Below are 23,017 nucleotides of genomic sequence, written 5' to 3'. Positions count from 1 at the left end.
TCCTGGGCATCAAGAGCTCCAAGAGAGGCCGTGATTTAATGAAAACACCTCTGGACTATAGCCAGCCACACAGTGTCCTGCTTCATCCAGAAAATAAAGCAGGGCTCACCTGACCACATGCTTTGTTATCTTTACTTTAATATTATACATGCCTGTAGAATCCCGAGTTTCATTTGGTTCCTAGAGAATATACATTTTGGACTCATCCTGCCTCTGCTTGCATGACTGTTGAACTCGATTATTCTCCAACTGGTATAAGGCACGGGACCAATTCCGACCTGGAAATGAGAGAAATGATAGAAGTTCAAATTTTAAGAACTCTGTTACTGAGTTTTTAAAAGATCCATCTCATGCACCAAATACTTGTGTAGGAGGATGCTTCCTGGCTTCATGTATTTATCAGCCTTCATTTTTCCATTGCCAAAAAGTGGGTGACGCTCTATTCACAGGCGAGTCTAGGAAGCTGTGTAGGGGACATCTGTGGCTCCTCAGATTTGACATTTACCGATCAGCATGCCATTCATATGGATTTGCACATTATAGATGATTTCTGGCTTCTGTTCTTAATAGAACCACAGATTCCCAGGATCAGAGCGTAATGAATGAATTACAAATCTATCCACCTCTCAAGCAATTTTAGCACTGATGTGACTTCTAAATTGTGAGATCTTTACTTCTGATTCCCGTATTTGCATATCTGTTCAAATCCAAATGATTAAAAAGGAGCTATCAAGGTTGATAGGCCTAAAATTAGACTTGTCTGTTCATTTTGAATGTACACATTAATATAGATATCTCTACGTCCTGTTTTTCTCTGACCCTTTAGTAGAGGAGGATGAAGTGTGTGCCAGCAGTTTGAGACATTTTATTTCTTTTCCGAAGGAGCCACTAACAGCATGTAAATCAATCAACAATGAAAAGCCACTCCACTTTAGAAACATGTACAAGGAATTTTTAAAACCACAGTTTTGGGAAAGAGTAAATATCTACAAACTCGATTTAAATTGTTCTCCAGTGACTTCAATCCAAGAAAAAAATAGCAACAATCTCTTACACTAAGAATTATTATAGATGTTTTTAAAAATCATTTTATCCAATGTGACTAATCCATGAAAACACATATTTTAACACTTGTCTTTAAACCCACAAAATGCATTCTGATTTCATCATCATTCACCGTAATTCCCCATACATTTAGTCACCAGGAAAATTACTATAAGGGACACCTTTTTAAATCTTTTTTTTTTCTGCTTAAAAAGAGTAACTCGTTATTTAAAGGAATTATACAATATTTATGGACCCTTCTTTGAAACACAGTGTGCGGAAACAACACTCCATAAATAAATAAAGAGCTTTTTGAGGAAAAAAAAAAATCACTTGGTTTTCTACACCCACAGGGCAGTGGGGGACATGTAGGGTCTGTCCTGCTCTTCAAGGAACAGGATACTGCCCAGAACTTTAGGGCTGCTACCCTCCGTCTGGCAACATATGTGCTTTTCAATCCTGCTTCAGATAAAATCAGAACCAGAAGGATCCAGTCTGGTTTTTGACAGCTCTTCAATCAGTTACTGGATAGGACACATGATATGGCTGTTCACTTTTTCCAGGAAGCCACAATTTTGTAAAGAGCCAAATAAGGTCCATCCACCTTGCTTCAGCAAAGACTAAGCCTGTGACCTTTCTTTTGGAAATGACACTGTTGTCAACTAAACCATTGTCACTGCTGCCTTCTTCAGAGGATCAAGATCTGTTTGGGAAGTTCTGCCTGCTGAAGCTACTGGCAGAATTACAGTCATGCACATGGTAAGAAGTTAATACTGCAAAAGTTCAAAGGTGGTTTGGGTTGTTCATTCCAAGCTGGGGCTGTCTTTTGTATTTAGTAACTTGAGCACCGCTGCTTTTAGAGGAAGGTACTTGGAAAATAAAACCATGATTCCTTCAAGGCAGATTCTGGACCCCAGGTAACTTCTTGAAAGAAGTTTTGTATCCATCTTGCTTTGACTTGCTAAGAGTCCTAATTATTTTTCCCCCTTGAGTGATTAATTGTTGAAAAGAAGAGTCCTGCCATCTGGGACGTCAACTCACCAACAAAGAGTGATTCTTAGTGTGAGCAATTAAACTGTGTCCATGTTCAAGCCTTCCATTCTCCCGTCTTCTGTATCATCAATTAAGCTGTTTTGCAGATTAAGTTACCTGAGGCTGACTTGCCGGTGCTGAGCGGGAGGGGTTTCCCCATTAGGAACAAATGCTGTAATAACTCCCCAAAAGTATCCAACTGGGCTATTAAGTGCTTGGAAGGTGGTGTCATCTGCTTCCTTGAAACAAGGAGGTGTTCTCGTATCCACACCCTGCTGTGCCCTGCCATAGAACTAGACAAAGAATCTCTCACATAAATCACAAGAGGGATTCTTTTTCCACCTATTTCCTCCTCTGTGACATCAAGTGTCTGGGAATTATACCGCCCTCTAACAGAAGGTTAGAGACACTCAGGTTTATACACTTTATGGTTCCCACACAAAATTATTATATTGTAAAATGATCTTTGGGTCCTAACTCAGGTGGGTCTTGATCTAATGCTTAGATCAGCTATTTTACAGGAATGGGTCAGAAGACCTGGTTTCAGCAATTGCTTTATAAATACTGTAACTTCTCACAGGTTTTAAAGCTTAGATAGGCAGGGATGGAGGGGCAGGTAATTAAGGCAGGGATGGGGTATAGTAACTGCTGAGAATGGAGTCCCCAAATGCATAAAGGACTTTTGGTTTTATGGTAAGTAGGGAACTTTGCTGATCCTCACAAAATATTAGATTTATCATGTTATTAGGAGCAAGCCAATACATCCTGAGAATTGAAAGTACCAATTACTGAGAAAGGCAGGGCTGACACAGGGGACTAAAGATAGAGGAGTGGCTTGAAAATCCATATAAGAGAGTAATTACACCTCCCGGTCCCATCCAGTGTTTCTGAGACCCTATACCCACGAAAGAAAGAACATTTAATTTCTAAAGCAACTAAACAAGAGGGTTTCAGACTCAAGAGCATCAGACACAGAAGGACATGGGAGTGAAATGTCTTACTCAAATGGGGAGATGGAGTGACGTTTTACAAGATGAACAGTGAGGCAGGAGTCCTTCCATCTCCCAGGCCCACAATATCATAGGCAGGCTCTATACCCAGGCAGAGTGCTGGGGCATCCCTGTAAGAAATTTGCCTCCATATTATTTTCTGACTTGACATTCAGGGATCAACTCCAAAGTTACCTTGGTTTTGCGTGCGTGTGCACACACACATGAGCTACCAACCAACTTTTTTATTGCCTCACTTCTAAATATGAACGGTCAGCCAAGAATCACTAGATCTTTAATGATAGGCTCCAACATGAACAATAAAGATTGAAATGATTAAAACATAAAAAAGTATAAAGGAGCCCAAAGGAAAGAGAGACAACACAGGATGCAGAAGGTAATTTCAAAATAATTATAGATAATATCCTAAAAGATGTAAGAGAGAATTTTGCAACCATGAAACAAGAACAAGAAGTTATAACAAGGAACAGGCAAAAAATAAGAAAGTACTCTGGTTAAAAAAATCGTTGAAAATATCCACGAAAACTGAAGCAAAACAAAAAATAGAACAATTGGAACATAAAGTCAAGGACTTCTCCCAGAAAGGAGAACAATAAGAAGCAAGGATTAATAGGACGGAGAAGACAAGAAAATAGTGGGTCAATCTAGGATGTGCAAGGGAAGACCGGAAACACTCCCAAGGAGGAAAAAAATAGACCATGACCCAGGAATCAAGAATTTTAAATAACTTTGTGCTTCTCAGCAGCTTTTAAAGCTGGGGTATAATGGAAAAATACCTTCAAAATTCTATGTAAAAATAATTTCCAACCTATGTATCCATACTCTGGTAGACTACCAATCAAAGTGAAGGTAGAAAGTACAATGTATAAAATTCTCAAAAACGCACTTCCCAATCACCCTTTCTTGTGAAGCAACAAGAAGTGCTCTACCTTAAAAAGAAGTATATAATCCAAGAAAAAGAAGTATATGAGACCCAGAAAGCAGGAGGTTCAAGAAGGAAAGAAAGAGGAAAAAGAAAGTCACTGGATAATCGCAAAAGAAAGTCCTTATGAAAACAGAGAGCAGGAAGACTGGTTTAGAGAAATTAATTAAAAGAAGGACTTCAGAAAGATGATTTCTCAGACATATATACAAAACTAGGTAATTTCCATCAGACACGTTAGACTTTGTAAAGAATTGTACTTATATGCCTTGTAGAACATATTGAAGGTATGGAAAGACTTAGATGTTCAAGGAAAACAACGTAAACTTTTAAAAGTGAGGCATTCATTAACTCTCGGAAAAATAACATTTTACATAAAAGAAAATGTAATCATACCATTCTGCTTGGTCAACAGTGAAAGATAGTTACAGAAGTAAAATAGATAAAACACTGAGAATGAATTTAAATAAAAATTAAGATGCTAAACTGGGAGAATGGGTTGGAGGATTAGGTATAAGGGAACCAAAATCCATCTTTTAAAATAAAACCAATAGGTAAAGCTAAAAATTGATGAGTTGGGCAATAACAATACCTGCATATTATTTAAATATGCATGTAAAAATTTAAAAACCAGGCAATAGAGTTTCAAAATTATTACTTCTATGGAGCAAAATAGGTAGGGGGAGAGGAAAGCAAATAAGTTCTTGCTGTAAGTTCTTTGTATTACTTTGATTAAAATATTAATTAAAAAAAGAAAATGAGTACTAGCATGTACTTTAGAATTATGGAGGAAACTGCAGAATGCCCAACAGAAAAAAATCAAAAGTGGTCACCTCTGTGGAATAGGGAAGGAGGATGGGGGAAGGAGATCTTTACATTTTGCTTTCACCCATTTAGCATCATGAACATTGCTTTAATAACAAAAACAAAATAACTACGGGATTAAAAATTAACATATTTAAGCTCATTATAGTAATTAAAAAATAGATATCAAAATATCTAGTGATCCACCAAAAGGAAAATGTCCTAGCTAACAAACACTGAAAGCCTACTGAATGCCAGTTTACTTGAGCTAAATTCTTTTATATGAGTTAACACGTTTGGTGTTTAAAGTGCTACGAGGTAGTCACAGCCAACTTAACCCCGATTTAACGCATAAAGAAGTTCACGTTTGGCAGGGTTAAGTAGCTTGATTACTTACAAACCATAGTGGAAGAAGATTCAAGACTAAGTAATCCCAAACTCAAACACTATGGTTTTTAACCACCAACTTGCATTACCCCTGTGCAATTGGAAGTCTCCAAAATGTGCTCACGACCTTTCTTTTCTTCATGTCAAAATGGTAGCAGCAGTGAGTAATGTTTGGAAGACATTTACGGCTAGATTTTCAAGTCTTACATTTCACTTTTGCTAAGGTTCTTGTTCACATCTCTCATTTATGTTGAAACATTTTTTTCCCCCTACAACCTGGATTTGGGGTCTGTGTTAGAGTATAGAGCTGTGTTACGCTATAAAAAGAAGCTCTAGTTTCAGAAAAATGAGCTCTCAGGGAAGAATATGTCAGAGATTTGAAATTCAGTGGCATCCCACAAAACAAAACCCATTGCCAATACCATTAGGGCTCAGGGTGAGATACTTTTTTTTATGGACCTATTAGAAATCCTGAAGGCAAAACCTTACAACTGCCACCCACCCAAAGTGTACTGAGTCAGTAAGATGAATAAGGACATCTAAATGGTTGGTGAGGACCAGAGTAGAACTCTTATGCAGGTCTGGTATGGAGACTGGTGTAACCTCTTTATAAAATTATCAGTGTGTAATAAATTTAAACATATACATACCCTATGAGTGGGTAATTCTACTCCTAGAAAGTCATTTGTATCTTCACCAAAAGATTTGTATAGGATATCCATAGCAGCGCTCTATCTAATAGCCAAAATACTGGAAACAGTACAAATAGGAAGGATGGATAAGATGGTCATACAACAGAATGTATTAGAGCAAAAAAATAAAAAAGGAACCATAAGTACTTGCAACAATATAGCTGAATTTCTCCAAAAGAAGTGTTGCATGAAAGATCTAGACCGAAACCAGCGCATAGTAATGATCGTATTCATATGAAGTTCAGAGCCAAGCACAACTCTTCCATGTTAGAAATCAGCGTAGGGGGCACCCATGGCTGAGAGGACAGGAGGGCCGCCTGGAGTCCTCTAAAGAGCTGTAACCTTCTGGGTCTTGATGGATGGATGAATTCACTATGAAAATTCGTCAGTTTGTATACCTGACTTGTGGACTTTTCTGTAGAAATATCAGTAACATTCACACAAAAAATAAATTGAACCAGGGAAGAAGTCTTGATACATTTGATACATTCTGAGGTATGTGTACCCTCAGTTTAACTTGGGCACATTATAAAATTCCTGGCTTAGAGGAGAAAATACTACATACCCATATCATTATAACAAGCTTAGCTATCCTTACCTGCTCTAAATTTTTGTTCCGGCTTGCTCTGTCTTTTAGCCTTTGCTCTTAGCTTGCCTCCTTCCTGGCACACACTTTCTTGCCCTCCCAACCTTGCCAACATCATGTCTCCACAGTGAACCAATATGGCGCCTTTGCATCATCCCGACCTTCTGTGTCCTGTGCTGCACTTAGACGCTTGCCTCGGTCCTTCTTCACTGGCGTTTTCCTTCTAGACAGTTTCATGCTTGCACAACTTAACACAGATCCTGGCGTACCGTGGAGGTGTTGATTAAATTCTTGTTGACTAAACTTAATACACGTTCTTCTGGCGACTTATGAGAACTATGAAGTGTGGCCAAGGAAAAAAAAAATCACAGGAATTGGCATAACCTTGCTCCACACACTTTCATGCAGATGACACCTTGTTAAAATGATGATCATGAACAAGCCTCGAGGAAAAAGAAATGACCCAGAAGGGTATTGCACAATCAAGGGTGGAGGAGAGAGGTAAAATTGAAATTGGGGAAGTCACTTTCTCCTTCTGGGAATACTTTCTGGAGGAGTGTTTTCTCTACCGGTGCTGGGTGTTTGCACATCTGCCTCTAACAGGTGGAGTCAACCTTCAATCACATTTGACTGAACCACCCTGCTTTCTGTGCTCTCACCTGCATAACGGTAATCCACTTTTCCTACCTCGTGGACCACTGGAAAATCTCAAATGAGACCACATCTGTAAGGGTGTTTTGTGTGCTCCCAAGCACGTGTAGATATGATGAGTTATATATATATATATATTTTCTGCTTATAGCACAGATTCTGAGTCATACCATTAAAAGGGACCCAGCAACAGCAAAAATAATCCAATAATTAGCACCGAATTAACTGGCAGAGTATCACTGCCCAATTAAGAAAACAGACATTACTTTAGGTATTACAAACAGAGAAGATTTAACACAGGGAATCTGATGATGAAATTATTGGATAGAGGTGGTATGATGATGACACGGAAAGCCGCCACATCCTGCCGGGGCCAACGCTTCTTAGCCCGCAGTCCACTGTCTCTGCTCTCCTGAGTGGGACTCCAGGTGGCCACCTCTGTGGGACGAACTCCGCTAACCTGCCAGTGCTGCAAGTGCTCCTGCCAAAGCCGGCAGCTTCCCAAAGTTCCCCATTCCTGCCCTTGACCTATGGCCGTGCCTCGACCGAGGCACCGCCTGAAACAGGGCAGCTCATACGTGCACCTGCCAGATACAACCTCGCATTGCCAGGAGTCGAGGGAAGACTGCTTCTGCTGGGAACGCTACTTCTGAAGGCTTTTACCCTAGCAGAACGAAAGAGCAGAAGACAGAAGTCTGAAGGGCTGCAGCAGACAATATCTGGCTCTGTGTTCAAAATCTGTTATTTTTAAGACCCGCCCTGATCATTGTAACCACACTGATATGTAAGGAGAAATAGATCAATGGGCTAGAATTCATTTTAAAAATAGTTCTTTCAAAAATAAGTGGTTAGAAGATATTTCTGGTTTTGTAAAGCCTTAATTGAACGTAACTTCTTAAAAAGAGTCCATATTTGGTTCTCAACAAAGTGTTTTCTGTAGAGGAAAAAAAAACCTTCTGTAATCTTGCAGAGCACGTTGTAAATATCTCTACAATATATTTTGTATATCACAAAACCTTTCTGAGATATGGCATGTTTTATAGGTAGAGCAATCTGAGGTTTGAGGAAATTTAAGGGGCATGTCCAGGGCACAGGGATGGTCGGTGGCCTGAGCATTGATGGTGACTCATCTGCTTCCCTGGCCAGAGGTCTTCTTCCCTCAGGAACTCCTCCGAAGTAGTCAAGGTGCTGGTAGACAGAAGCATCTAGACTGGGTGGGCAAAGAAGCCCGACTCCTAGACCCATCCTTTGCAAACTAAGTAGGCGCATGGAATCCGCCACCCCGGTGATGCCTCAAGGTTCATGGGCCAACCTTGAACTGATGTCCTCGTCCACTGGGCCTGGGGAGACCCACAGCTAATTATCATCTTGTAATTAGATTGGTTTCATTTTTCCTTAATGCAATTCTCTACAAATGCGTAACCAAACTAAGCAGATGTTGGGTGTTCGCCTCCATGTCTGCAGAGCAGCTGTTCTGTGAGTAGCTTTCTAAAGGTAACTGAAGACACAGGGGATAGTTATCAAATGCTGAGAAAATTACTTCTTTTCCACCGGGCCCTGGGGGAATCTCATGGCAACTGAGCCAATGCTTAGCCATTGGCTGGGAAGAAGGCAGTGCCTGGCATGGCAAAGAGTTCAGCATGGAAGTCCTTTGAACGCAGTGCACTTTCCATCAATTCCAGATCATCACAGACAATGCTTGAGCCGATGTGGGCACAGGGAACTTTCAGATGAAGTCCATGGAGATCAGACGGTGTGATCTAGGGGTACCAGTCGGCTCCAGAAAGCATCCCCAAAATGTACAAAATTGACAAAATCGCAGAAATCCAAAAGTTTAAAAAAATACTATAAACAAGCAAACTCCAAGGGGGTAACCTCAACCCCTGAAAAATCCCTGGAAAACGCAGCAAGAGGAAGAAGACCCAGACTCGTCTAACTGACATGCGGAGGTGGCAAAAGCTAAGAACCAAATCACAGGCAATCATCATGTGAAAATAGGAACATCATTTCCTTCAGCCAGGTGTCCCAGAAAACCAATTAAGTAAATAAGTAAACAAATAAGTAAAATTTAACGATTAGTATTATACTATATAATAAATCTTTAATTCAATATTTTAATCTAATTTAATATATTATTAAATATATAATATGTATTTTATGTTATATAATATTAATATAACAATTATGTTATGTAACGTGTAACAACGTACATGATAAAATATAAAATGTGATTGCTACATTATTAATATACAATTATTTTATATTTATCATAGTTACTCTTTAAAATAAAGCTGTATAGAGCTGTAAACAGGTGCTTCACGTGCATTACCTCACTTACCCTACATGACCCAGTAAAACGGATGTTATTATTACTTAGGTTACCCATGGAGATAATGAGACTCAGAGAGGTTTGCTAACTTAGGCAAAGGGACAGAGCAAGGAAGTGGATTCCAAGCCAGGACTGCCTACCTCCACAGTCCATGCTCCTAAATGTTAATTGCCTTGCCACTTAGGCAAGGTGTGGGCTCCCGTGGCCTTTTGGTTCCTGGCACGAGCGTTCTTGGCTCATGCTCTGCGTCGGGACAGAACAGTGAGAGGCAGTCCGGGCCACAGCAAGATCTGGAAAACCATTCAGGACTTCCTCATTTCTTGGAGGGGCAGCAAGCTTCTCTGTGCGGCACCTACACAGACCACACATGGCCAGAGAAACTGCGCCCTTCCCCTGCGTGTTCCACATCGTGTCTGCCTGCATCCCTGGCGGGGAGGAGCCAGGAACCCAGCCCCTTCTGTTCGCCTGCCTGTGCTGGCCCAATTCAAGGCTGAACCAAAGTGGTCAGGAGTCAGGGGATATCGATTAAACTTAAGAAAAAAAACTGATAAGAAATTGAAAATAAAACAATTTTCAGACATTTCGTCATTATAGGATGTAGCCAGAATTGCAAGCAAAGAATCAAAAAGCCCTAGTAGTCAAGAGCATCTTAGCCTCTGCCCTGGTCTATTACATGCATGTTACCGTATACACGTCCTAGTAAAAATAAGATTTAGATGCTCATACAGTTGGCAAGTTAAGAGTTGTAAAAAAACAGGTCTCGCTTTTACAGACCTGATCATTCACACGTGAAGCTTGGGTGAGGGCTCTGCCCAGCCGAGGTCACCCACGGCGGGAAAGGCACAGCCCAGACAGGAACTCAGGTCCACTGGCCCCCAGGCAATTCCTGCCTCCAACTCCGAACTGGATGCGTTTAGCTTAATAATCAGTGAAACTTTAAATTCATTCCAAATACATTCTTCTTCTTTTTAAATCAAGGAGATATTCATGGTGTTTAACTTCAACAGATCTTTCTCTGATATAAAATTTCCACACCTTTTACAAAGTCCTGTGTATTTAACAGCATTTTATTAAAAAAATTCAATAGCATTATCATGAAAATTGGCATTACAATTTTTAATTAAAATTTTAAAAATATAGGGAAGGAAAAATAAGACAAAAATTGAAAGGGAGGCAAACCCTAAGAAATGCTGAACTCTAGGAAACAAACTGAGGGTTGCTGGAGGGGAGGTGGGGGGATGGGGTAACTGGGTGATGGGCATGAAGGAGGGCACACGATGGACTGAGCACTGGGTGTTATAGGCAACTGATGAATCACTCAATTCTACCTCTGAAACTAATAAACAAGGTCAAATGAATTGATTTCTAAAAAATTTAAATATAAAAGAAAACTTCATGATAAAACAAACATTACTTTGTAGGATATCTTTCTTGAGGAACGATTGTATCCTCAAAAAATTTCATTCAAAAATATCCTTATGATGGCTATGGACCTGAATTCTGAATATTTCTTTCCTCTTATCTGTTTCACTACTTAAGTTTCAGTACTTAAGCTTAAGTTCCTTGGAAGTGATGGAACTTAAGCTATCTATTATGTGACATAAATGTGGGATTTTTCTTATCAAATGGGTCTACTTGAGGAAATAGACTCTAACTTTCCACTAGATGGCATTACAGTCACATAATTAAGGAAGGGAACACTCCCAAGAGGAATGATCAACAGGCAAAGCCACCATGTGGTTACAAAGAGGGTGACTTCAGTGTCTTAACTCAGCTTACTGGAGTTTGTGGCCTGTTAAGCAGCTACAGTGAAGACAAGGCACACTCATTATTTAAAAAAAAAAAAAAAAAAAAGGGGAAAAACATGCAGACTAGTGAAGAGAAAAAAATGCACCATTATTTGCCACCCTAAATCCACGATTTGACATGTTTTGTGCCAGGAAATGTGCAAAGTGCTTTATACGTGTGATTTCAGTTTACCCCAGGGGGCGGGGAGGCCCTGGGCCATGGTTACTATTACATTAGAGATAAGGAAACTGAGGGTCCAGGTTAACTCCTTCAAGGTCACACAGTTAGTAACTGGCAGGTCGAAGACTCAAACCTGATTCAATGGGATGTTACAGGCTGGCCTGTCAGACAGAACCTCATTGCCAAAGCCAACCACTGTTAATGTTGTCTTACTCCGTGTCTGCAAATAGCCGCCTGTCTGCAGAGACACAAGACAGTAAGGGTTACCATAAAACTTAGAACACCCTTATATGATCCCAGTGGTTTCCATAAGTTTTAACACTCAAGTAACACCATATAAATACCACAACACCCATTTATTAAATCTATGCATGAAAGAAAATGAACATTACACCATTCACTTACCAACTGTGTTTTCCAGCTTTTTACTCCTCAGCGAATTCAAGCCTTTGAACATGCATGGAATGAAATGAGACGAATATAACTTATCTGCCAAAACAGCAACAGACCACACAAAGAAAAGAAACCTTTCAAATGACTTTATAACATACTCCTTTGACTGTACTTCATTAGTGGGATTTATTTTAAGGATAAAAAAGAACTGCAAAGAAATCTTAAATCTCATTCAGTAGTTGTCCTGTTAATGATGATACTGGTATGGCTGTTTGAAACCATAGAAATATACTGTAACATAAAGGAAGAAGTAATTATGTTGATATTATTAGGAATTAGACTTCCAGTGTAAAAGAAAGTAAAAGAGTAAGAGTATAGAGTAAGAGTTGAAAAAAAAATCCCCTACAGGTTAAATTTAAATACAGAGTATATTAACCCGTGATTTTTTTAAAGTATATTTCCTAGGAGAGCCTGGGTGGCTCCGCTGGTTAAGTGTAGGACTCTTGGCTTCGGCTCCAGTCATGATCTCAGGGTTGTGAGGTCAAGCCCCTCAGGGGCTTGGGGAAGCTGCTTGAGATTCTCTCTCCCTCCCCCTTTGCCCTTCCCCCCACTCATGTTTTCTCTCTCTCTCTCAAATAAATAAGTAAATCTTATATTATATATATATATATATATATATACATATGTATTTCTTAGCTCTGTCCACTGAAAGGTCTAGAAACAATGTCATCCTTTCCCCGGGAGACCATTCTACTCCCTATATTTAGTTTTCTGATACTCTTTCCTCTAAAAAGGAACCATGGCCCATGGGAGAAATAGCTGATTCAAGATCCGGGTCAGGGAAAGTACAAAATGAACCTGGGACATCTTGTGTCAGAAAGCAAGGAAACATTCAAATACTAACAGGGCCATGTCAAAGGGACACGGTGGCCAGCTCAAAGGGACTCCCAATGCCCCAGTTTGGGGACAAGGTAAGCATCACAAAAATAATGAGAATTTATTAAAACATTAAATACATTAAAAAATCCTGACTCCATAGTGATACTCAAAAAAAGAGAAACCCAACAAAACTTATTGTTTCCAATTAGGATGACTGTTTTGCCAACACCTTACTCTTATAATTGATCAATAAAGGGAAAGAATCATGTTTTTATGTTTGTCTTTTTAATAGGAATTGTAGTTCGGGAAAACCAGGTAAGTCATGACACCTGATGACAGAAAGCTCTATTTTACAGAAAGAAAAGGCAGTTATTAACAAATGTTAATGGAGTGGTGGAATTGGGAAATTTCCAGGTTGCAACTCTCAAGAGACTGATTCAGGCAGCAACCACCAACTGAAAATAAGATCAGTAGCAATTCCTACCTAGGGATCCTTTAACTTGGGGAACTGGATTTTTTTTTTTTAATTTTTTATTTAAACTCAATTTGGTTAACATATACTGCATTATTAGTTTCAGGGGAAGAATTTAGTGATCATTATATCAAGTGTCCTCCTTGATGCCCATCACCCAATTATCCCTCCCCCCCCCTACCTCCCCTCCAACAACCCTCAGTTTGTTTCCCATAGTTAAGAGTCTCTTATGGTTTGTCTCCCTTTCTGTTTTTATCTTATTTTACTTTTCCCTCCCTTACCCTATGTTCCTTTGTTTTGTTTCTTAAATTCCACATGTGAGTGAAATCAAATGGTATTTATCATTCTCTGACTTACTTCGCTTAGCATAATACCCCCTCGTTCCATCCACATCATTGCAAATGGCAAGATTTCACTCTTTTTGGTGGTTGAGTATTATTCCCTTTTATATATACACCACATCTTCTTTATCCATTCATCAGTCAAGGGACATCTGGACTCTTTCCATATTTTGGCTATGGTGGACATTGCTGTGATAACTATTGGGGTGCAGGTGCCCATTCACATGACTATGTTTGTGTCCTTTGGATAAATACCTACTAGTGCAATTGCTGAGTGGATTTTTTTTTTTATTGTATTCAGGCATCATGCCACAGATTAGTTCCTAATTGCCTTTACAAATGAGAGATCTAGCTGTCACTCCCTTAACCCAATGAGCACACTCAGTCAGTGAGAGGGGACCAACCTGGCGTCATGTGCCTGCTGATATGATGGGATAAAACCACTTAACCAGAATCTATACCAATCTTGAAACCTAACTTCCAGCATAAAAGAAGTGCAGGGGGATACATTAACAAAGTTAACATCACCGGAGGGAACAATCAGACAAATCCAGATTGTGGGACCTCCCACAAGTCAACTGGACTGCTCTTTTTAAAGAGTCAGTTACCCTTAAATAAAAACTTTGGGGTAGGGGCAGAAGGTAGGGGCTGTTCTAAGATAAAAGAAACTGAAAGGACATGACCAATACATGATTGCTCTCATAGGTACATTGGATTCTGATTTGAAAAGAAAAAGGTTAAAAAGTTATTTCGAAAAAATTGGAGAAATTTCAATATGAAGTGTGTATTAGATAATATTATAGGATTACTGCCAATTTGTTCGTTATGATTATGAGATGGTGTATAAGACAATGTCTTTTTTTTTTAAAGATGGATGCTGACATGTTTAAGAACAAAGAATCAAAAGGTGTATAATTTACACGTAAAAGCTTCAACAAGAAAATACCCATGTGCACAGAGATGAGGCAAATGCAGCAGGAACTTACAAAATTTTATTCAACATTTGATCTTGATGAGAATAAAAGTTAAAATATACAAAATTTAAAAGTTGAAAAATCAGTGCGATGTCATCTATTTAAGTATTATAGTTAATTATAGTTAGGTTTTTACTTAATAAAAGGAAACTGGAGTACATTGGGAGAAAAAAATCTCATAAATAAAACCTTTCCTCAGTTATCTATCAAGAATAGAGAGAACATATTTGAATGTATTTAACTTATAGAGAGAGACCAATGCCAAACGCAAGATTCATTTTCTAGGCCAATGGATGATTGATTAATTAAAAGAGAGAATGCCGACAGATGCTAGAGAGCAACTACTCACTAATGCACATTTTACATGTATCAACTCAGGTAGACTTCATAATAACCATGAGATGGGCACTATTCGTTCTACTCTGCAGATGGAGAAACTGAGGCTTGGAGGGGGCTAGCAGGTGCTTGGGACTAGAGCCAACACTTGGATCCAAGTCTATCTTGTAGGTAAAGCTCTCACCTTCTACGTTCTCTGGCTGAAGAAAAGTTTTGGCAATCTGTAGAGCCCTAATGTTGTTTTAGTCTTTTTTCTCAATGATAAAAGAGTTTGGAGCAAATTTCAGTTATGTGTGTTAATCGAGAAACCTAATAGGTCAAAGCACTTCACAGGTGGGGAAAACATGGAAGGCAGAGATGGAGTCACTGACCTAAGATCCGTGGCTTGAGGCCAAGGTTGGGCTGACTCCCGCCACAGCTCTTGGCCATAGTGGCCCCGACCTGACCTCTTCTAGAGTGAGAAACTGGAAATCCATCTATCAGTCCAGAACTTGGGGCCTTCTTTGGAAGACAACAACTGCAAAAGTCAAGGACAGGTTTTGTGGATACTGTAAATGGTCCATTCAAAGACCAAAAAGCTTGAGTTCTCTCCAATTTCAAATGTTTTAAAAAGTTAAGTAGGCTCTTCCAACCAAGTTGGGTCCTGCCAATCAGCCTTGAATATCAGTGGATGTGCCTTTCTTGGAGTCCCACACAAGAGATAGTGAGAAGAAAGGGCACAGGGGCAGGACCTTGCCCTGGGGAGGCCCAGGCTCAGTGAGAAGTGGGAGTCTCGTTCTAACTGCAAAGAGGGGATCACTGAACTGGAATGACATGGCCCTGTTTGCGTTTAAGTTTTCTATTATTGTGTGACAAATTACCACAACTTAGCAGCTTAAAACAATACCCATTCTTTAGCTCATGATTCTGTAGGTCAGGTGTCTGGAAGGCACGGCTGGGTTTTCTTTTGAGGCTTAAATCAAGGTTGGCTACTTGTCCACTTCCAAGGTCATTGCTGTTACTGACAGGACTCACTTCCTGGTGGTTATAGGACTGGAGTTCCTGCTTCCTCGATGGCTATCAGCCTGGGGCCACTTTCAGCTGCTAGAGGCTGCTGTCATCGCTCTTGTGTGGAAGATGAAGAATTCAGTTTGGGACATGTTGAGTTAGAGAAGAGGACATCCAAATGGCTGACAAAAATGACAGAATCTTTGGTGAACTCCGGAGTTCTCAACTGGAAGTGATTTGGCCCCACAAGGAATGGTTGGCAATGTTCTAAGATATATTTAGTTGTCACACCCGAGGGGTACGGCCATCATCTAGGAGCCAGACATCAGGGACACCGCCAATCATCCTACAATGCACAGGGCAAAGAAAACTTATCCAGCCCAGTGTCAGTAGTGCTGAGTCTGAGAAACCATGAGTTACTGGTTGGTACCTAAACCCACAGAGCGAGGAAAAGGGGGTATGAAAACAGAGCCCTAAGAGGAGGGCAGGCCAACCCAGAGCTTGAGAAGAAGCCAGGAAAGGGGAGGAAAATCAGAGAACAGAGTGGAAAAACAGGGAGAGGAAGGGGTGTGGATTCTGGAAGGCATCAAGAGCTGCTGAGGGTCAGGCAATGAGGAGTGCAAGTAATCACTGGATTCCTGGAGACAGAGGCCACCAGAGACTGTGCCTGAGCAGCTGTCGGTCTGGGCTGAGTGGGTTTTCCAGAGGGGAGGACAGAACAAACACCAGCAGAGGCAGGAGAGAAGGAAAGAAAGAGAGCAGCTTCTGTAGAGGGACTCAGGCTGGGGACACTGAGATGGTAATGTGGTAGTGGGGGGACGGGGGCGACCACAGAGTGACCCCCCGGGAGAACCGTGGGCATGAGAACTGGGAACACTGCACCTCTCACTCGGGGCCCTGCCGGGGGGGGGTGCCTCCTTAAATGGTGCACCTCGGGTGGCCCTTGTGCCCCGCCTGGTCCCAGTCTTGCCTCGGAGAGAGACCAGTGTGACAAAGAGGGACACCTCTCCCATGATGGCCAGAAGAGAAGAAAGCAAGGTGTGGGTGAGGCTGCAGGGGGGCTTGGAATTTTGGTGGAGGAAGGTTGGGGAGACCTATCCTCAAAGTAGGCAGTGGGGTCACTTTTGAGAATAAAGAGGAAGGGGGACAGGGGTTTGAGGAAAGGATGTAGTTCTGTTAGGAAGACTGGGCAGGGCTGAGGGTGCAGGGGGAGCTGGGTACTCTGAAGATGGAGTCTTTTTCCTTATTTCATCCCCCGGAGTTTTTGTTTTTGTTTTTGTTTTCCCTTTTGGGAAAATGCTCATCAGCGTTCTGTCCAACTCTGACTCAAGTGTTAAAACATTTCTTCCCCCAAATGACTGTCCTCCATCTACTGATACTCATTTTATGGGTCCGATCTGTTGAAAGGTAAGGAGACTATTACAGCAGAGATGGGAGACAGCCATTGGGCTGAGAAAGCAAAGAACACTGATTAAAATATGGGCCTTCCTGCATGAATTGTAATGCTTTTTATAAAAGCAAAATTGAGAGAAATTACATGAAGCTTCATCTGATTTTCTTAGAAGTCCTGAAATTCGCAAGTGCTAAAGAATTAGAATATTAACAGAAAGAAAGGCTATTAAAATTAAAGGGGATTTGGAAAGAACTATCATCTTTTTTTATTCCTTTTCATTGTAAGAGATGAGCCAAGATGTTCTTTAAAATTCAGCATCTCTGCTTTTATTATCACAGTAATGCAGTTCACTGTGATAACGTTAATGCTTCCTCCCAAATCACAGTGTTACTCCTCCAAAACAAGTGTCTTCTACATTCAGAGCCTTGAGCAATCCAACCCCCCTCCCCACACCCCTCCCAAGGGAGGAGCAAAAGCTCCCTGACTCTGCAGAAGCTACACACCCACATCCGCTGCGGAACACAGGAAGAAGGGCTGTAGGTCCTGTGGATGCGGGCTGTGCTGGGAAGTCCACCCCCATGGCTGTGTTTCTGAGCCTGATGCTCTTTCTCCATGACTCCCATGGTTTGGGTGAAGATTGAGCCGGGTGGGCTTCTGTGCTGTCCCAGCCTCATGAAGCCTGGTTTCTGGACAGCTGCCTCCTCACCAGCAGTCTTTGCAAAATGCCAGTGTGGAAATTGGCCTAGACGATTCTCAGCAAACTAAGTATTGTCAGGGAGGGCAGAAGGGGTGTACATGCGCTGAGACAGTTTGCTTCTTCATCATGAACCCTGAGTCATGCTTACAACCATATTCGCTGAGGGAAAGACTTTTTCTTTAAGGTGCTGTTACCAAAAAGTTTGTCGCATCTACAGAAGGCAGCACGTGTTTAAAATTGTGAGGAAAAATTGTGAAAATCACTTAGCTGAGAGGCAGATGGTTCTGGCTGATGGAAGCAAGACCAAGCATGTAGTGTTTTCCACCCCGAGGATTCCCATCCCACCCCCCCAAGCTGTCCCTGCAGCCATGCGGTGGGGAGCTTCTGAAAGTTACCTGGGATCCCCACTACCTGTACTCCTGCAACCACAATCAGAAACCTCTGGGGAAGGGGGAGAGGGGCGGGGGCGACCACAGAGTGACCTACTGGGAGAACCGTGGGCATGAGAACTGGGCATGAGAAGTGGCGGGGGGGGGTACAGGCTGGCTGAGGAGCTGGCCTCTACCCTCTAGAAGCCTTGAATCACGCCCTGAACCGCCATGAGGTCGCCCAGCACTTCTTAAGGGCAGTTACTTTTTTTTTTTTTATTTAATTTTTTTATTGTTATGTTAATCACCATATATTACATCATTAGTTTTTGGTGCAGTGTTCCATGATTCATTGTTTGTTCATAACACCCAGTGCTCCATGCAGAACGTGAAGGGCAGTTACTTTTAAGGGAAGAGGACTATGTTGCAATGGAGGGACTCTTCTTTTGCCCTTTGTTAAATTGTTCCACAAATTGGTTGTTTTACATAAAATTTGAAATTACAATTTGACAGATCTAAAGCCACACCAAGAATAAATGGCTGACACAAGATGGGACCCTTAATTCCAAAGTCCAAATCTTTCCCTCCGTCCAGTCCTTAGCCCCAATCCACCGCCCTCCCCCTTCTCTCCACCACCAAAAGTGGAGGGGAGGCGGGCAATAGGATTGAAACTTTGGTTTGTTAAATGGGTTTAAATGTATTTGCTTTGAGGATCCACAAAGCCAGGGCGGAAACCGATTTCAGCGAGACTGGTTCTATTACAGCAGGCGCTGAATTTCGTAGCGATGGGACCCATCTACTATCTCCGTCCGAACTTTGATCACCGGAGAATTTTCCTTTCTCCCGCGCGCTGGCAGGTGGCAAGAACTTGGGAGTCCTGGAGGCTGGCGCTCTTTCCAGGCACCCAGCCTTGGGGCACCAGGCGCATGGGGTGGGGGTGGGGCGCGGAGGGAAGAGAGCCCGTAGAGCTGGTGCGGAATAGGGAGGCCAGGAGCAGGGGCTTTGGGGAACCAGGGGGAGCCGGAGGTAGGGAGAGACACAGCCAGGGAGACCCGCGAGCTTGGGGGAGCCAGGGTAGCCGCGCCGGCGCATAGCGTGGGGCGCACACAGACGTCCTGGTCTTCCCGGAGTCCCAGGAAAGCCAGTGGAGGGTTTTGCTAATCCCTGCACCCCGTGGCGGAGGCCACGGCGGGAACAAGCCAGGCGGGGTTTCGGAAAAAAAAAAAGAGGCTTCGCTAGACAGCTGGGGCGGCCCGAGCTTCCAGTGTCTGGACTCTCTCAGGGGTCTGTTCCGCCTTCGCGCATTAATTGTGCGGGGACTCCGTATGACTCCAGTGCCACTGTCTTGGCCCAGCCAGGCCTGGCCTGGGGCACTCGCGTCCTTCACCGTGCTGCCTCTCCTCGTGGCCCCAGCCCATCGACGTCCGTGGGCTTCGTCGAGACTCCTTCCCCAGAGCAGCGGCCCTCTGCTCCCTTCCCGGTGGCCCCAACCACACAGTGGCCCTGGGTGCTGAGAGATTCCGCAAGGGCAGGCTCCCCCATGGGCGAGCAAAGGTGACGTGCGTTCCACTGGGGGCCTGCGGGAGACGTGGTACCTGCGCGAGGGTCCAGGACAGCCGAGACTCCGGGGCCCTAGAGGCCAGATGAGGCCGGGATCGGTGAGATTCCCGGGGACTTTGGTCTCGGGCGCAGGCGGCACAGAGTGGGGGAATCACGGGGGCGGCGTGTCTGGCTCCCGTCCGGACCAGGGCGGGGCAGAAAGCTGACCCTGGGGCGGGGACCGAGGCAACACTCTCACAACGCTGTCGGGGGAGGGGGCTCGTCACCCACACTCACCCCGGGCTTAGGGACCCGACGGCATTTAAAGGGCGGAGGGCGGGGCCCGGCGGGCCGCACCCAGGAGCTGCTGGCAGCCACACTGGATGGGGCGCCCATGAGCTTCGGCGCCGAGCCTCCTGGCCAGGCCCGGGAGCGACTGGACATGGCCTCGTACTGCGACGGCTCGGGTGTGTGCCCTGCCCCGCACAGCCAGGCCCGGGCAGCCGCGCCCCCGGCGGGCTACGCGCGCGGGGATCTGGGCGCGGCGGGCGCCGGCCAGCGCCTGTGGCTGAACGCACCGGCTCTCAGCCCCGCGCCCTATGCGCCCTGCCCCGGGGCCGCGCCGCCCTACGCCGCCCCCGGCTACGCTGCGCCCGGCCCCCTCCTCGGCGCCCCGGGCGGCCTGGCGGGCGCCGACCTCGCGTGGCTGAGCCTCTCGGGCCAGCAGGAGCTGCTGCGGCTGGTGCGGCCGCCCTACTCGTACTCGGCGCTCATCGCCATGGCCATCCAGAGCGCGCCGCGGCGGAAGCTGACCCTCAGCCAGATCTACCAGTACGTGGCCGGCAACTTCCCCTTCTACAAGCGCAGCAAGGCAGGCTGGCAGAACTCCATCCGCCACAACCTGTCGCTCAACGACTGCTTCAAGAAGGTGCCCCGCGAGGAGGACGACCCAGGTGAAAAGGGCGCGCCCGTTTGCCCCGTCCAGGACTCCGCGGATTCCCGCAGCCCGGTTGCTGGCACTCTAGGACTCGGGGCGGCCTGGGGCAACCCAGTCCCTCCCGCACTGCACAGCTCGGGGTACTGAGGCGGGAGGAGAGGGAGGAGGAGAGACGTGCTTGGCAGCGGCCTGGCCCCGAGACGACCCAGGGACCCGCAGACCCTGACTTGAGGTCTAGGACTCTGTGAGTCTCGAAATCTCTGTGCGCTCCCGCGGAGGAGGAACCGGGAGAGCTGGTCAGCTGGGCGACCTTTGGGGTTACTTCTCTGGGCTTCAGTGTCCTTTGCTGTAAAACGGGGAGGACAGTGGCTACCCCAAGAACTGGTAAAGCCAGTGAGACGCCGCTTCGAGAAGCGCGGGAGACAAGCCAGAGGCCAAGCAGGGTCCGCTGGGCTCCACTGGCAGCGTGACTGCCACAGTCCAGGTGGCTGTGCATCCCATAGACTTTCTCCCTGGCCTTGAACTAAGAGGGGCTCGGTATTCTTGGTTGTTGCCCTTCCCCGGCCTTTCTGGGATGTCCACATTCTTCCCAGTCTGGCTGTGGAGGCCCTCCCAGGTACAAACCTCAAGGTTTAGGGTGGCGGTGAGGACTAATGGCGGGACCTCGGGGGGCACCTTCCTGAAGTAGACCACCATTCGTCCTGTTCACACCATGGTCGCGGTCAGACCCCAGACGTTTTGAGCTGAGCCCTCTCTTCTTGCGCAGGTAAAGGCAATTACTGGACCCTGGACCCAAACTGCGAGAAGATGTTCGACAACGGGAACTTCCGACGGAAGAGGAAAAGGAGAGGAGAGGTGGGCGCCCCTGCTCCCTCGGGAGCCAGGAGCCCGGGAGGAGCCCAGGCACCGGAGCTGGAGCCCCTCGGCGCGGCCTCCCCGGACCTGCAGGCCCCGCCGTCCCCGCCCGCGCCCGACGCCGCCGCCTGCTTCTCCAGTTTCGCCTCGGCCATGGGGGCCCTGGCTGGCGGCCTCGGTACCTTCCCCGCGGGCCTGGCGGGGGACTTTTCTTTCGGGAGACCGACGACGGTCGCCGCCCAAGGGCCCCAGGCCCCAGGCCCCGCACCCGGCTTCGGCGCTAGCCATCAGAGGGCGGCCACCGGCTTCCGCGTGGGCCACTTCCTCTACAGTCGGGAGGGGACCGAAGTTTGAGGGGAGGCGGGGATTGTCCCAAGTGCTGTCCAGAGGTACTGAGCTCCAGCCCGGATTCCCGCCTGCTCGGCGCCACAGAGTCGGTGGAGTGGAGGGAGCGCAGAGCCCTCCGGGAGTCGCTGCACGGAACTGAGTTGAGCGCATCTCAGCCCCCCGCCCCCCCTGCCCCCCGCCCCACCGTGGCCCACCCGTCCTGCCTCACCCAGGGGACCATTCACATGGAGCCAATGGGCCGCTCCCTGCACCACCAGTTCTTCCAATTCGTCTGGACCTTGGACCCATGCTCTGCCTGGATCCGCCGTCAAGGGGCGACAGGCTGGCGCCCAGACCCAGCTTTTTCGAGGGGAGCCTGGCCCATTCCAAAAAGACTTCTAGGGGCTTGTGGGAGGGCAGCCCGTGTGCTACCCGCCGCCGCCCATTTCCTCCTCCAGCCCAGCCTGGTCCACCTGGAGGCTTAGGGTCTTCCCTCGGTGGGTGCTCGAGGGAAGTCCCAGGGGGGTCAGCGGCAGCCCTGTGGGGCCAGGTAGCTTCTCTTCACCCTCACCGGGAGTGTGGCACCGAGGGGGATCTGGCACTCCGGGGACTGGGAGTGGGACTGGTGTAGGAGGGACTTTCTTGTGGCTGCAGGTGCTGGTGATAGAAGGAAGGAGGGCTGCCAGAGGCCAGGGGATAGCAGCTCCTTTCCCTGTTGGTGCCTGGCCCTTATTGACCTTGTCCTAGGACCAGGTGCCTCAGGGAACCACAGGCGCAGGGCCTGGCACCCCAGAGTCACAGGATGGGCTCCGGTTTGCTCCCCACCCCATTCACACTCACACCCTGGGCACTCTTGCTCCTTAACTCCTAGCTGGGGCCCAAGCTGCCCCTTGCCTGCAGAGGGAAGAAGCAGGTTCCTGTGTCCATGTAAGCCCGCCCTCCTACTTTGTACTTACCCAGAAGGTTCCCTTTGGAGTCCACAGCCACTGGGAGGAGAAAGTTCAGCCCTGGTACCAAACTTAGGCCCTCTCCAAGTTTCTGGTGGCTTAGGGGCACCAGTCATTTCAGGGTGCTTGGTGGGCTCACCCTCTTTC

At 45.5% G+C, this 23,017-nt stretch overlaps 1 protein-coding gene across 1 annotated transcript; it reads left to right on the top strand.

Annotated features, from left to right (window-relative positions):
• Positions 1–20,198: 20,198 nt before the first annotated feature.
• Positions 20,199–21,950, top strand: FOXI2 (forkhead box I2). Its single transcript, XM_028119896.2, has 2 exons — positions 20,199–20,757; positions 21,508–21,950. Exons 1-2 carry the CDS (start codon positions 20,199–20,201, stop codon positions 21,948–21,950), a joined length of 1,002 nt encoding a protein of 333 aa, XP_027975697.2.
• The last annotated feature ends 1,067 nt before the right edge of the window (positions 21,951–23,017 follow it).

Source organism: Eumetopias jubatus, unplaced genomic scaffold (assembly GCF_037043125.1).
Source record: "Eumetopias jubatus isolate StellerSeaLion01/CBP00866 unplaced genomic scaffold, mEumJub1_p1.0 scaffold_17, whole genome shotgun sequence".
Classification (NCBI taxonomy): domain Eukaryota; kingdom Metazoa; phylum Chordata; class Mammalia; order Carnivora; family Otariidae; genus Eumetopias; species Eumetopias jubatus.
This window is presented reverse-complemented; position numbering and strand designations above follow the sequence as displayed.